The following is a 15,919-nucleotide window of genomic DNA, read 5'->3' as shown; positions in this document are numbered from 1 at the left end:
TGTTGGCCATCTAGGTCAACGCCTTGTCAGAACAAACTCCAATTTAGTATTTTTATAGTAAGAGCTCCTAACACTTCTACTGACCTGATAAAGCCTTCATTGTGACCAGCTGGCATTATAAGAAAAAATTTGGTTGTTAAGTTGATATTACATCACTTCATTGCTCCATGTCTGTTGTATACCTACCCTGCTGAAAATAAGTCCATGGCTGGGGTAAGCTCACCGGCCTTGACCTCACTAGTAGAGGTAAGGTCAAGGTTACCAGTTTGACCTCCACTCTCCAAATTCTTCAGACCACCCTCCACAAACCTTTCTGGAGCAATGTAACAGGTCCGTCTCCGAGATGTATCGAAGAAATATGAAAAGTCAGATGGATTATCCTGTAATAAAATTAATACAAATTTACTTTTGACAGCACTTTCTTCTCAAAAGAAATGTACTTTTTTTTCATACATATGAACTTTAATTTTCAATAGCCAGGCTAATATGGACACGACATTAACACTTACATGTTCAAAATATTTCATGGCACACAGTAGCATATAATAATAATATTTACTTTCTGTACTAAACATATTTAATAATATACATTTGCTCAAAAGATAAGCGTTATATATTTATGATAAATCTGCAGGAATGATACTGTTAATACCAGTGGGAAAATACTAGGAAAATTACATGTTACAAATCAAGCAACAATAATTTTATGATAAAATGAAATGCATTTTAAAAAGACATCATTAGGCCAAACAAAAAAAAATTTGTGTCTCCTATAACACATTTAGGGTAGGTAGGTAGATGAATTATTGTATTTTAATAGATAAAATTACATAGTTTATGTATATAAGAGAGAGATGTTGACTTCTATGCAAATTGCCTTGCTTACAATTAGTAGAAAATATTGGGGTTGGTAAACCTACCAGAAACAGGCAATATTTTTTGTTTGACCTAAGATGGGAAAACCCAGCCAACTCTTATAAAGATTTGCTGTACCTGTATATGTTCACAAACCTCAGGTAAGTAAGCTGGTAGAGCTACTGGAAATGGAAAATATTTTCTGTTTGGCCTTACAAAGGAAAAGTACCCAGTAAACTCTTTTAAAAGTTGGCTGTGTCTGTATGCTCACAAACCTCTACTTGAAACGGAAAACATTTTCTGTTTTGCCTTACAAAGAAAATAAAAACACAGCAAACTCTTTTAAAAGTTTGCTGTGCCTGTGTGATAACAAACCTCAGGTAAGTAAGTTGGTTTAAAACTGGCAAAGTCTGTAAGTAATAACCAGTTCCATCCCGTCACCATCACATTCTCCGCCTTTATGTCTCCATGACACACCTGTCAGATAATAAAAGTTACTGTAAACCTACATATTTTAGCAGTAATCTCATTTTTGAGCTTTTCATGCTGAAGTTATTGCACTAAACTATGATCGCACTGGTTACAGTTTATGTTCACATGTCCTTATTATAGCAATTATTGCCAATGCAAGAATTTTGACATTGATTTGTTCAAAATTGACATTGTTATAAAATTTGATTATTAAGTATGTTCAGTGTATTTAACATGACAAATGTTCATCATTAACAATTACCGTATTTGTTATATTAAATGCATAGGTCACTTACATAATTCAGAAAGAGGGGGACAGCAGTATTTTATAGATTTCATTTACTTTATAGACAGAAACTTGATGCAAAGCATAATAAATTAAGCCTCCATGAGACCAGGACAGATTGCTACTTATATATGATAATACACTTATTGATAGATCATTCATCATGTGAGAGAGATTGAAAATATTGACGATCATGCAAGTTGAAATTTTTTTTTTTTTTTTAAATGGGGGAGGAGGTTACTTTATTATTGGGGCTCAAGTTATAAACTATATAGATTTCTGGTGTTTATTCTCTGTTTAGCTTTATTAATAAAATTCATGTTTACACTTAGCTATTTTACTATTTCATCAGCTATAAATATATGAAATAATTTTTCCTTTTTTTTGTGTACTGGTGTGTAACCATCATTTTTAACAGATATATCAACATAACATGCTAACAGGCATCATTTAAAATATCTTTTAAGAAAAACAATACAGTTAGCAATGAAAAAACAAAATAAAATCCTGTTTGATATAAATCACTTTTATGGATGATACCTAGAGAACTAGAAGTCCTCCCAGTAAGTTAAGACTTTACTGAAACTTAGCAACAACTGGCCAATACATTTGAGTTACATATAAAATTTATTTGAGACAGCTAATCTTCACCTTTAGCTGGTAGTACCAAAAGCTGGAACTAGCCTGATCAGGGATCCCTTCATCTTACCTTTAGTTTGTGGCATTGGTTCAGGGCACATAACAACTGAAAGGCTAGCCATTTTTTCTCCACTGTGTTCAGGAATGGCCTGGTGCTGATACGGTCATACAGACTGTCTTTGATGTACTGACGAAACAACAGGGCTGCTTTGTCTGATTGCTGTAAATAATAGAAATCCATCTCATGTACAATCATATCAAACTAGAACTGTCACCCTGAGGAATTATTAAATTCTTTCAGTTTTAGTATCAATGACCTAACCATTTAATATATAGTATGGCAATGAAACATACTTCAAGATGGCTGCATGTCGACCATTTTCTTTATACAAAAAAGAATAGTTCAAGAACAGATTTTGGACCACAGGACTACAGAAAGACAGATAATGAATCAAACAGCCCACAATCTGATGATGATGATGGTGGTAGAAGCCATGACTTGGATTTTAAATCAATGTACTTTACTGAGCAGCAAAGGTCCATAAACATTAGTGTTATAATCCCTTGTTGTATACTGACCACATCTTTTTGGAATGGCAAGCAGTTTGATGTCCCATGGAGTCGAAGGCGAATATCTAAATAGATAACACATCAAAGAAATTAAGAAGTTTCGTAATTTATCAATTTATTTAATCATTAATTCAAGGATTAACTTTTTAATAATAAAAATATCATTCTTATAATTCAATCACAGATTGCATTATTTTTTCATATTTACAGTGGACTCTTTTCTATGATAATATCTTGGTATTGCCATTGGCCAATCAAAGGTGATGTTGACTAAAACTATTGGCCAATGAAAGGGCTTGTTTCATAAAGAATTAATTGCTATATACAACATCCAAGATAATGTGGCAAGGTAGAGAATTCTGAAATCTCTATACTAGTTCATATATACCAACACCTTTCAACATAATCTTTATTAATGAATTGCCATTGGCCAATCAAAGGTGATGTTACTAAAACTATTGGTCAATGAAAGGGCTTGTTTCATAAAGAATTAATTGCTATATACAACATCCAAGATAATGTGGCAAGGTAGAGAATTCTGAAATCTCTATACTAGTTCATATATACCAACACCTTTCAACATAATCTTTATTAATGAATTGCCATTGGCCAATCAAAGGTGATGTTACTAAAACTATTGGTCAATGAAAGGGCTTGTTTCATAAAGAATTAATTACTATATACAACATCCAAGATAATGTGGCAAGGTGTGTTTAAATCTCTATATAGTTCATATATACCAACACCTTTCAACATAATCTTTATTAATGAATTGCCATTGGCCAATCAAAGGTGATGTTACTAAAACTATTGGTCAATGAAAGGGCTTGTTTCATAAAGAATTAATTACTATATACAACATCCAAGATAATGTGGCAAGGTAGAGAATTCTGAAATCTCTATCCTAGTTCATATATACCAACACCTTTCAACATAATCTTTATTAATGAATTGCCATTGGCCAATCAAAGGTGATGTTACTAAAACTATTGGTCAATGAAAGGGCTTGTTTCATAAAGAATTAATTACTATATACAACATCCAAGATAATGTGGCAAGGTAGAGAATTCTGAAATCTCTATCCTAGTTCATATATACCAACACCTTTCAACATAATCTTTATTAATGAATTGGAAATATTGTCAACACTGAGCAGTTCCTGCTGAATCCTTTCATGGAAATCTTTGTTGCAGTTTTATTTATAATCGTCAAAACTTACAAAACTAAAAACTTCTGACTCTCCTTGTATAACATCTCATAAGAAATGTACATACCAATTAACATATCATTTGGTCTACAACAATGTGTCCTATACCACTAGATTATGTAACTTTTGTCAATTTATAATCACTTTCTAATTGAGTTGTGTTTATTGGTATATAAGACAATCACATTTTGCATTAATGAAAATGCTTTGATTTCTACGTCAGTCGTCAAAGTTTCATGTCTATTCTTATTCTCCAACTTGGTTCTGTGTTCTGTCAGTGGTAAAGACTTTTATACCTACCCTCTAACTTGGTTCTGTGTTCTGTCAGTGGTAATGACTTTTGTACCTACCCTCTAACTTGGTTCTGTGTTCTGTCTGTGGTAATGACTTTTGTACCTACCCTCTAACTTGGTTCTGTGTTCTGTCAGTGGTAATGACTTTTGTACCTACCCTCTAACTTGGTTCTGTGTTCTGTCAGTGACAATGACTTTTGTACCTACCCTCTAACTTGGTTCTGTGTTCTGTCAGTGACAATGACTTTTGTACCTACCCTCTAACTTGGTTCTGTGTTCTGTCAGTGGTAAAGACTTTTGTACCTACCCTCTAACTTGGTTCTGTGTTCTGTGAGTGGTAATGACTTTTGTACCTACCCTCTAACTTGGTTCTGTGTTCTGTCAGTGGTAATGACTTTTGTACCTACCCTCTAACTTGGTTCTGTGTTCTGTCAGTGGTAATGACTTTTGTACCTACCCTCTAACTTGGTTCTGTGTTCTGTCAGTGGTAATGACTTTTGTACCTACCCTCTAACTTGGTTCTGTGTTCTGTCAGTGGTAATGACTTTTGTACCTACCCTCTAACTTGGTTCTGTGTTCTGTCAGTGGTAATGACTTTTGTACCTACCCTCTAACTTGGTTCTGTGTTCTGTCAGTGGTAAAGACTTTTGTACCTACCCTCTAACTTGGTTCTGTGTTCTGTCAGTGGTAATGACTTTTGTACCTACCCTCTAACTTGGTTCTGTGTTCTGTCAGTGACAATGACTTTTGTACCTACCCTCTAACTTGGTTCTGTGTTCTGTCAGTGGTAATGACTTTTATACCTACCCTCTAACTTGGTTCTGTGTTCTGTCAGTGACAATGACTTTTGTACCTACCCTCTAACTTGGTTCTGTGTTCTGTCAGTGGTAATGACTTTTGTACCTACCCTCTAACTTGGTTCTGTGTTCTGTCAGTGGTAATGACTTTTGTACCTACCCTCTAACTTGGTTCTGTGTTCTGTCAGTGGTAAAGACTTTTATACCTACCCTCTAACTTGGTTCTGTGTTCTGTCAGTGGTAATGACTTTTGTACCTACCCTCTAACTTGGTTCTGTGTTCTGTCAGCGACAATGACTTTTATACCTACCCTCTAACTTGGTTCTGTGTTCTGTCAGTGACAACGACTTTTGTACCTACCCTTTAACTTGGTTCTGTGTTCTGTCAGTGGTAATGACTTTTGTACCTACCCTCTAACTTGGTTCTGTGTTCTGCCAATGGTAATGACGGATCATGTATGACGAACACTTTCACCACAGCTAAACCTTCCTTTGTATTAGTTCTGGCTACTTTAAAAAATCTGGTGCTCCCAAGACTGAAAAAAGTTGTTTATACGGTTACAAAACCAGCTTTTAGATCTGGACTAAAAAAGCGATTAAAATGTTTACAATTTTATTCATTTTAATGGTTTATCAAAATACATGAAATTTTGTAACCTTTGTCTCCGATAACAGTTTTCTTTTATAAAATTATCAAAAAACAAGATGACCTTTACAAACATGTAGAGGAGTCTTATTTTATTGCTGCTGATAAATAGAAGAAAGACTGGTTGATGAGCTTTTATCTAGACAAAAGTATACTACCAATCTTTACTATCAACTTCAAAATTCACAACCACTTTAATCTCTTGAAACCATATTCATTGATTCAGCAAAATACTTCAGTTTTACCATAAAACAGAAAGCAAACCAGCGTAAGGATGAGAATCCTTTGCCAAAATCTTGAAATAAATTCCTCTGTTGCACACAATCATACATAAAAACTTGTCAGACCAAAACGAAATTTCTGTTCATCTTTCTGGTACCCATACAAATCAAATTGATCAGCTTAAGTTAAACAATGTGGTACACAGTTTGTCTGCAACAGAAATAAAAAAAACTAATTTTGTTAGTTACTGAAATGATACAAATACCACAATGGCAATCTCTCAAAACACAGATTGTTTTCTGACAGGGTTTGTCCTATTGTTTACAAGTAGTATTATCATCAAGAATCCATCCCATTGAACAAATCTTCTTACTCTATCATAGCTAGCAGACAACAGATCTAGGTGGAACGAACATAATCTGCATGCATTCAGACACATAGTCAGTTAGGTCTAAGGACCCTTACAAACTTGTTTCACAATTGTTGTAAAATAAATAAAGCTTGTATATTTCCAGGAAGAACACTGCACCTTGTTTCAAATTCATATTCTGCTATATCATTGAGGTACTGTTCCACTGGCTGGATCTGAGATGGTGCTATTCCCGTCAGTTGGTTACCCATTGTTGAGATCTTGTGTCTACGTTCTCAGCCATTCATTTTGATATTTCTGAAAGGAAATAATTGAGACAATTGCTGTTACTTTTCCCACAGGAATCAGGCATTCTTTATGTGAGAGAGAGCTAATGTTACTCAACTAAAAGAGCAGGGATGTATATAAAAAATCTTAAAATTTCACATGTAGCACATCCAAGACATGACTCATGTGCTTTTGCAAGCAATTTATCAAATATTCAACATGTACTCTTGTATGTAAAATTTATGAAACGAGTGTAACAGTCAGGAAAATAAAAGCTTCTAGGTGTCTTTGCTAGGACTAAGCAATATTTCATATGAAATGTTTCGTCTGCAAGATAAATCGCCAGTTTGTCACTTAATAAAACACATCTACATTCCCATTACGTTATAAATATAAAGACACGCCATACGTACATACACAAACACTGAGAGCAGAAACAAAATATTACAGAGAAATTGATATTTCACTATTTCTACATCATCAGTCTCATCATATGGACTGTATTACAGGTGTCTGTGGACTGTTTATTTGTAGGAGGTGTCTGCTGAACTGGTCAACTACCCATCAGTCTAGTCTGTCTGTTTATACCAAGAGCTGTGTTAGCATTAAGACGAATCGGAAAGTACGTAAGTCAAAACGCCTGAATGAGAATACTTCAGTTTCAGTCAAAATTGAAAGAATTGGTGGAGATCTAGTCGCAATACTTACTAGGATAAGACTTCGCTGGTCTGTTTATAACCGGAAGTTCAGTATATTCGGAACTTGATGCAGATATGTTCCGAACGATTTTGCCGCGAAAAATACGAATTTCAACCTATCATGTGACCCAGTGCACTGAACATAGATAAGAAAGCGTCATAAAATATATGTTATGAACTTTGATTGGATAATTAGTCGAATTCCAAGACACGTTTTCTTTTATAGACCATAAACTGAACATCTAACATAAGGTATTAAAGGAAACCGAAAAACACATTTGAGAAGGATTTCGTTTTGTCTACGGACGGCGGAAAGGCTATACATGCATATGAAGAAAATGATCACTAGAACTCTTTGCAAGAAATAGCATACATATAATTTTCATAAAACTATAAATATAATCATAAAACACCATCCTGATTACTTTTCAGCTCTGCCTTCTTACTGGCCAGATGAGCTAAAAGGAGAGGGAAATTTTTTTCAGTTTAAGAAATATGCACCCTTCTAACCCGAAACGAAATCCTGGATCCATGCCTGCCTGCCCCTTAGTTATGTTAGGAAATATCCTTCTTTGCCTACTAGTTTATCAGGTTTCCAGATGATACCTTCAGAAAGGATTAATGGATTTGGTTGAAACTTCATACAATGTTAGTATAAGAGATAATACAGAGTGGGATGAGTTTGGGATCAAACGGTCAAAAAGGCCTCTTGCTTAAAATTGATTTTTTTTTTAAATTTTGGTTTCAAAATGATAACTTCAGAAATGGATTTAGTTGAAACTTCATAGAATGATTGCATATGTGGTAATACAGTGTGGAATTATTTTTGGGGTCGAAAGGTCAACTGCAAAGGTCACTGTAACTAAAAATATATTATGAAATAATGTAGTGACTGAGTTTGGGTTCAAAAAGTCAACTATGAAGGTAGCTGTTACTAAAAATAGACTTTTATCAACATGTTTTGGCTTCCTAGATGATAACTTATGATAGGGTCGAAACTTGATGCAATCTAATATAATCAGAAAATATAAAGGGTGGGATTGAGTTAGAGGTCAATAGTGAAGGCAGTGAAGGTCACTTACTAAAATAGACGTTTTTCACAATATTTAGGGCCCCGCATTTAAGATGCAAGAAGCAAATTTTTCAGAATAACACCAGTAGTCAACTGACCAAAGTTCAATGACTTGCTGTTGATAATCAATTAAAAAGAAATCTGTAAGACCAATTGCTGTTCTTTATCCTGACTTTCCTGTTTTTCTATACCGTAACTGTGGTATGTTTAGATTAGACTAATCTCCATATGAGACAATGACCAGAAAGCTTTTTTTATTCAGGAAGAAGAGATCACAATAAACCATGGTCCTGTTGTATTTGTGTCATTGTCCTCTGTTGTTCTGGACAGGTCTTCTGCATGATGTTCAGTTGAAATAGTAACCGGCTTCTACATGTGTAAGGAGGCCCCACAGCACTGTAGACTTGAGAGCTAATAGTCATCGTCTGAGTAACCGCTTGTTAATTACTCATGTTTGTTACGATTTTACTTGAACTTTTTCTCGTGTATTGTTATGATCTTATTACATTATACATATTTACTAGAGAAAGTTAAGACTTTATTACTTTAAAAAAAACATTATTGCCATTGCAGTGATGTATAACCTTTACTGTGATGATAGTTTTAGGTTTGGCAAATCAGAGCAGAAAAAAAATTATTCTTTAGTTATGACTGCAAATGTTCACCAAATTTATGGATAGATTGTCAATTTGCAAGTTTTATAAAATTTTTGTAGCAATTCTTTGTTAAGAGAGTGGCATAAAGTAATAGTCTATTAACATGGCCTATTGTTATGTGGTCAAGCAGAATTACAAACATCATCACTTTCTGACATCAAATAATACACCATTTTCCTATATGTTTTTGGTCACAGATTTTTTTAATGCTTGGACCAACATTTTGCAATTTTTCAATTATGTAATAAAAAGAAAATTTTGTAGTTTTTCCTGATGAATACCACTCACAGTATTGATGTTCTGCCATGCTTGTAGAATATATACGATCTTAAACAAAAAATCATGAAATGTCCTCTATTAATTTCATTGTTAGTAGAAAAATACATGTACTTCACATTGTTCTTCAACAATATATAAACTTAGTTCTTGTAAGAACTAGATGTATGGGAGGGAAAATAAACAGCAATCAAGGAGAAGAATGTAACTTTATAGTGTTTCATCAGCTTTGTTAAGAGATGTTTAAAAAGCTCCCTTGGAGTTTGGTCATTTGAATTAAAATTGTTAAAGTGCAATAATTATTTTGCGAAAACAAATATATATTGACCATAACCAAATCATAGCTTGACCCACATGTTATCATTGTACAACTACATACCAAAGTATAGTTCATCACCTGTATCCATACACATTGTATTAGATATCCATTTCCATCCAGATTGTGAAATTTGAATTCCTTTAAAAATTAAAATATTTTTAAAAGGAAATTGCCAAAATTTTGAGCAATGACAATTACCAGCTTATAAATGAAAACAAGAGATCCCACAGGTGACCATCATTGTTTGATCTTTATTTGTTCTTTTACAGTGAAATGTTTTCCCTTCTTTTCTCTTCTCTCATCTGTTTTCACTCTTTATTATACCAAATTTGAACATTTCTCTGAAGAAACGGTGACAATAATTTTAAAACTGCCACATCCAAAATGGTTGCCTCTCCGCCATTTTGTTTTTCTGATCAGTTCCAAAAGAAAACGGCCACAAGAAGGGACCAAGGGAAACCTATATATGAAATTTGAGAAAGATCCATCCTGCACTTCTCAACAAATAGTGATCACAAAAGTTGTTTTTGGATGGACCACAGTCGTCTGGTAGATTTGAATAGCCAACCTTCTCATGACAGGATGAACTAGATGTTAGAAATAACTAAAAAAAGAATGTTGTTTGTAGTAATTTTATTTCTTGACTGACTTGGGGATTCATAAAACAGTGTAGCTGTAACAAGAGAAAGATATAAATATATGGCAACAGGTATACAAAATATCAGCGACTTGACATGCTCTCATAGCTCAAAACATAAACACTGACTCATCTGAGTGTAATACAAAGGATAAGGCAGAAGGGGTGAAGCAACATAATCTGTACACAATGACAAGTTATCTCCCTTTTCCTATTTCACACTCAAGAGGAATAATGAACAATGATAACGTGTATGTCTATTAATTATGCTTAAACAGTAAACAATCTATAAAAAATGAAAGGACAACATCCAGTTGTCATAGCATGATAATAAAATTTTCAACATGTGACATTAAATTTGAGGAATAACTAATTTGACAACATCTTGTTATCATTCTGATCTGATAATGTTATAAATGAATGATATATATCAAGTAAGATATAAATGTACATCTGGTTTTCAATTATTAACACTTTGTGCCAAGGGCTAACACACTTCAATGGACAACACAGTAATGTTCATTGGTTCATATACTAAGCTATATGATACCTGTACATAGTAACTGCCAATAGATTAGAATTTCTTACTTCTCAATACTAATAGATGATAACTATAAGATATCCTCAAAAATCTATTATAACATTGATACAGAATTTTTTTTATAGCTTTAACATTAATTATACTGTCACCATGATCATTGTCTATGACCTCAAAGCATATAAATATTCTTTACATCAATATCAACACACAAAATCAGAAACAAAATAAATCAATCAACACTGGGCGAGTAAATCCCGACGCCGATAGAGAACTGATTGTGTTCAGTCCACTTCATGCATAGTTAACTAATTATATAATCACTTTGGAAAATGTAACAGAATACTATAATATATATTTTGATTTAGAAATTTGACTTTTTTTTGTACAGTGATCAAATTATTGTTATTTGTTATTGTTATTGTTATGGTCGAGTGGATTTTGAGTTTTAGAATCAAGCAAAATCCCGAGGCGTAAACATCTTGCACATAACACTGTACAGAATTATCATCTATTTTATGGTTTACAGTACTCAAATAATGTGCTATGTTTCTTCCTCTCCATGCGTTAGCTAATATATTTTTATCAAAATTGTTTTTGATCAGAGAATATGAATCAACAAATATTTTAAAACATAAAAATGAATTTGAATCATAGATGTGGTAGTGCAAGCGAACTGCAAAACTATTAAAAAATTTGATTTAATTTTTACTGTACTGTAAATGGACATGCCCTGGGTGGGCTGAATATACACAAAGCATGGGATTGGGTATAGGTAAATATTGTAGTCAAATGACATTGTGTGACATTTCTGTACAAGAAATTGTCAGCTTTACAGAATTATTAAACTTTATATAATGAAATTATAACCCATCAACCATTTTAATTGTATGATATAGACTTTGCAATGATTTTAACATTATCACAGAGCATTATTCCTTATATCTTTAATGTTTTAAGATTTCTAGATGTACGTCTTGGTTTTATGAGCTGTATTAACCAACATGATCAGCAAAACTTTTGCAAGTTAAACTACTTACATACAGAAAGTATCTCCAGACCTCACAACACACAGTATAGTTATTTCATGAATATTAAACTTAAGGAAATATAGTTGTGTGGCTTACAAGCACCTTGTTATAGGGTATGTAAGTATCAGTGTTTTGGAAGCACAAACTTTCCAGAATATTTGACCTATTGCAAAGGTGGAAACTTTATTAAGAATTACAGATCCATTTGGATAATTCTCATATCAATCTGTTTACTTTTGTTCATAAATTAGTTACAGGTTTTTCATCTTCCTATCACTAGGCACTGTCTCATCTACAAGTGTCCGTATTCCAGCGACATGTTCGGTTTACCACAGAACATGTGTTATCACATATATGACTTTCATCACAGGAAAGATATGCCAGGATCAACCTCCATATTCAGAACAATATAGAACATTTTAACAGATTTTGATAATCTATCGGACGGACAACTTATTGTAAACACTGGCCAATATATTTTATATAACAATAGCTGTCGAAACAATCAATAACCTTAAGGCATGTTAAGGATGTATCATACATTCTGCTTGTGTTTAAGTTACCTCCCTTTGATATTTTTTTAACACATTAGGTACTGTGTATAGATATGTATGTCATCAAAATTTGAAGTATCCAATTAAGAATTCATATGTGGAACTCTTTTTCATCAGAGGTGCATTAAATATCTTACATAAAAGCAACAACATTTTTTCTCTTTTTTTTTCCCCCCTAAAAAATATTTACAGAAAAGAGTTTAGTGACAACATGTATGAGTTTATCTCATCTCATTGTGATAACATTTCTAAACATACATTCTTTTTTTTTTTATATTAGTCATAAAATAATCGTCAAAACCAATACTGCTAAACTCTCAGAATTACGAAAGACTCATTTTTTTCCGAGTTCATTTGGCTGTATATAGGGTGATCATCACATTATTAACTACACACTCAATCAAAACCTATAATGATACGCCACTGATCATTATCAACGATCACTTCTAATCTGTTGCATTCATTGATTGATCGGAAAAGGCATCTATTTTTGATTTCATGATAAATCAGAGTGAATTTCCTTTCCACTTCAAATTGTTTTTCAATACAAAACTTGTTACGTTACGTCCATTTTATATCACATGATATGACCATAATTCCTTTTAATATCATGATGTACATGTATTGCCAAATGTCAAAACATATCAATTATACTTATTATAAGTATGCATAAAACAAGCTTAAATCTGTGAAAACATTTAATTGTGACACATAAGGGGCCATTACCATCCTTGAGGCAGTGTAAAACACACTTATAAGCTATTGAAGTATCTAAATGATAATGGTCGATATAAGTTATGATCTTCCACTTTAACTTAAATTAGGAAATTTTGATTGTGACTGATATGACATTTCAAACTGAGTTTCTTATTGGAGGTAATAATTAACTTAAGAATGAGAGTGAAACAAGAATGTCTGTCCAGCTTCAGTGTTAATACAGCTAGGTAACTGCAGGATTTAACGGAATTTTAAATGCATCACATAAAAAAATAACAATGAAAATTTCCTTAATTTTAACAAGCTAAGTACATAGTATCAAATGAATGGTTTAATATAAGATAATATGAGATAAAAAAAAATGGCATCCTAGAACCTGACATCAGAGTCTAAAATAAGTTTGGGTGGTCAGATAGCAGTCACAACAGACTCATTCTAATCTAGGCAACAAGAAGTTGAATTCCCGATCAGATACAAAAAGGTATGAGTTCATGACAGCAAGACTGGTTAAATCAAATTGTAAGTACAATTACTGGGAAATATAACAAATTTATGAAAAATTAAAGTGCAACAGACAGACTGACCAATGGGTGAATGCTACTTGCCACAGCTGGACATATCTATTTGTTCAAGGCTGTTGACATCAATAATGAAAAAGTACATCTTACAGATGACCATGAAGTTAATAAAACTGAATCATGAACAAGGTGTTAAGTGTAACACATGGTGAAGATGTTTAAAAAATTAAAATGCAACTTGAAATTTTGCAACAAAGTTAGAATTAAGGTCAAAACATATACCCTTTGAAAACATGTAATAAAAAATTTCACCAACAGGAACTGAAACAACAGAGTTAATTATAAAAATCATGTTTGCTGCTTGCTTGAGGCTTACACATCATGAAACTAACTGATATTAATTAAAAACTTTATTTGTATGGAGGTGCCAGGAATTTAATGTACCTTTATGAGCGGTTTGGAAACAACAAATTACATAGGATAATGGTACAATGATCTGCAATCTGATCATTTTCATTAGAAACAGGAATTATTGTGGATCAGATAGACTGGTAGATTATTTAGGGGTTAACATTGGTGTACAAAATTCCTTATCTAAATGGTGAGGTGTTTCACATTTAAGAAGAAAATGGTCAAACAGGTTATCTTTGTAGTTTTGAAGGTTTAATTAAAATTAAAAATAGATATAAGTGAAGGAAACAAATTTATACTTGGTACATTCTTTTATGATAAAAAATTCTTCTTTGCCAATATCAAAATTGTTCTGTGTAGACAACATAGCAAACAGTTATATATAATTTTAATATACACTTATATACTGGCTTTGGCATAATCATGTTAATTGGTACCAAATTCATATGCTTCAAATTGTGTTTTATGCTACCTGAATGTGACACAATAATATCATGCAAAATATACATATAGCATTTTGAAGTAAATCTTATTAATAGCATGAATGTTGTAACCTATTTAATGACAAATCTTCATAACAAAATCACATTTACTTTGATCAACAAATATAAAACACTTAAACGAAGCAATAAAAAAATTTAGAGTTTGATTTTGACAGACTAAAACAGAGGTGGGTTTATTTCCCAAGATATACTGTGCTTGATTTGAGTACTGTACATAAACAAACCAATATATGTCAACCAATTATATACTTGCAAAATGTATTTTGAAAAAATAAAACAAATTACAAAACCCTTTTACATTTGTATTTGAAAAAGCTAAATTGTCTATCTTGAATTTTTTTATAAAGATTGCCCGTCTAGATTTGGAAATAAGATATGGAGCAAATATAATTCTTATTCCTGGCTTTTTGTTTCCTTGATCCTGTCAGGATTGATAACAAAGTGGGAACAGAGCTGTATAATTATGAAATACTCCTAGATATTAATTTCTAGGGCACTTAACTCCTAGTAAATGCCCTATGGTAAAATCGTTCTGTCCGTGCCACGAGAAAGTCCTGATTCCTTGGTAGGATCTTGTAGCAAACATATACATAAATTTTACCAAGTCAAATAACTTAAAATAAACATAATAGTATTATTATCCATGCTTACAAAGCTCGGAGATAAATATCTATATAAATTAGCTAATGTCACCAAGGTTCACACAGACCTATCTAATTCAAATTAATGTACTCTTTCCAGGTCCATGTTTAGAAACTTTGCTGTGTGAATCAAATTATTTTAGTACTACGCAAAAAAATTAAACTAATCACAAAACATTAATGTTCCAGTTACAAACTTTTTATGTATTGAAGTTTTATAAAAACACTTTGAAACAGTCCAAATTTTATTGTTTTATGTGAAGAACTGTTTCAAAGAATTGAAGATATCTAAAAATGTCTTGTATGGAAATATAAAAGTAACAAAATTGAACCATCACAACTATTCCACCACTTATTGACTTTTCAACAAATAAGTCTCTAGCACTAACCTGGTCTCCAAGACATATTTTTCAAAATTTTCCAGCACTTACCTCCCTTTAATTTCAGCACTTTTCACTGCCTGTATGAACAATGGTGATGGCCATATAATTAAGAGTAAAAAATATAATTGATCATTACAAGGTTTATCTCTTACCAAGCCTATATTCAGTTTTCTTTGGAATATAACCATTTCTTGATTAATTTTGCTCTCCAATTAATTCTTGATTAACTTTTCTCTCAAAATACTTCTTGGTTAAATATTCTCTTTCATACATAATTTTCTGTTCATCTTATAGTGTTCAGTAAAATGTTTGTTAAACAAAGCACAAATAATGCATTTTTTCC

At 32.5% G+C, this 15,919-nt stretch overlaps 1 protein-coding gene across 2 annotated transcripts in view; it reads right to left on the bottom strand.

The window, feature by feature from the left end:
• Positions 1-7,356, bottom strand: part of LOC132553489 (phosphoinositide 3-kinase regulatory subunit 4-like) — a 30,888-nt gene extending 23,532 nt beyond the window's left edge. Inside the window, exons 1-7 of one of the 2 annotated variants that reach the window (XM_060217736.1) lie at positions 7,331-7,356; positions 6,515-6,652; positions 5,529-5,653; positions 2,831-2,886; positions 2,322-2,471; positions 1,231-1,332; positions 187-380 (exon numbers count right to left, since the gene is read on the bottom strand). In XM_060217736.1, coding sequence (XP_060073719.1) covers positions 187-380; positions 1,231-1,332; positions 2,322-2,471; positions 2,831-2,886; positions 5,529-5,653; positions 6,515-6,606 — 719 coding nt within the window. In that variant the 5' untranslated portion in view covers positions 6,607-6,652; positions 7,331-7,356. Of the gene's footprint in view, positions 1-186; positions 381-1,230; positions 1,333-2,321; positions 2,472-2,830; positions 2,887-5,528; positions 5,654-6,027; positions 6,452-6,514; positions 6,653-7,330 lie in introns of those variants that run through there. The other variant, XM_060217737.1, reaches the window with a different exon arrangement.
• Between the last annotated feature and the right edge of the window lie 8,563 nt (positions 7,357-15,919).

Source organism: Ylistrum balloti, unplaced genomic scaffold (genome assembly GCF_031769215.1).
Source record: "Ylistrum balloti isolate Yb309-2 unplaced genomic scaffold, AGI_CSIRO_Ybal_v1 Utg370332, whole genome shotgun sequence".
NCBI classification, from domain to species: Eukaryota; Metazoa; Mollusca; class Bivalvia; order Pectinida; family Pectinidae; genus Ylistrum; species Ylistrum balloti.
The sequence above is the reverse complement of the archived record's forward strand: the minus strand, read 5'-3'. Positions and strand labels throughout refer to the sequence as shown.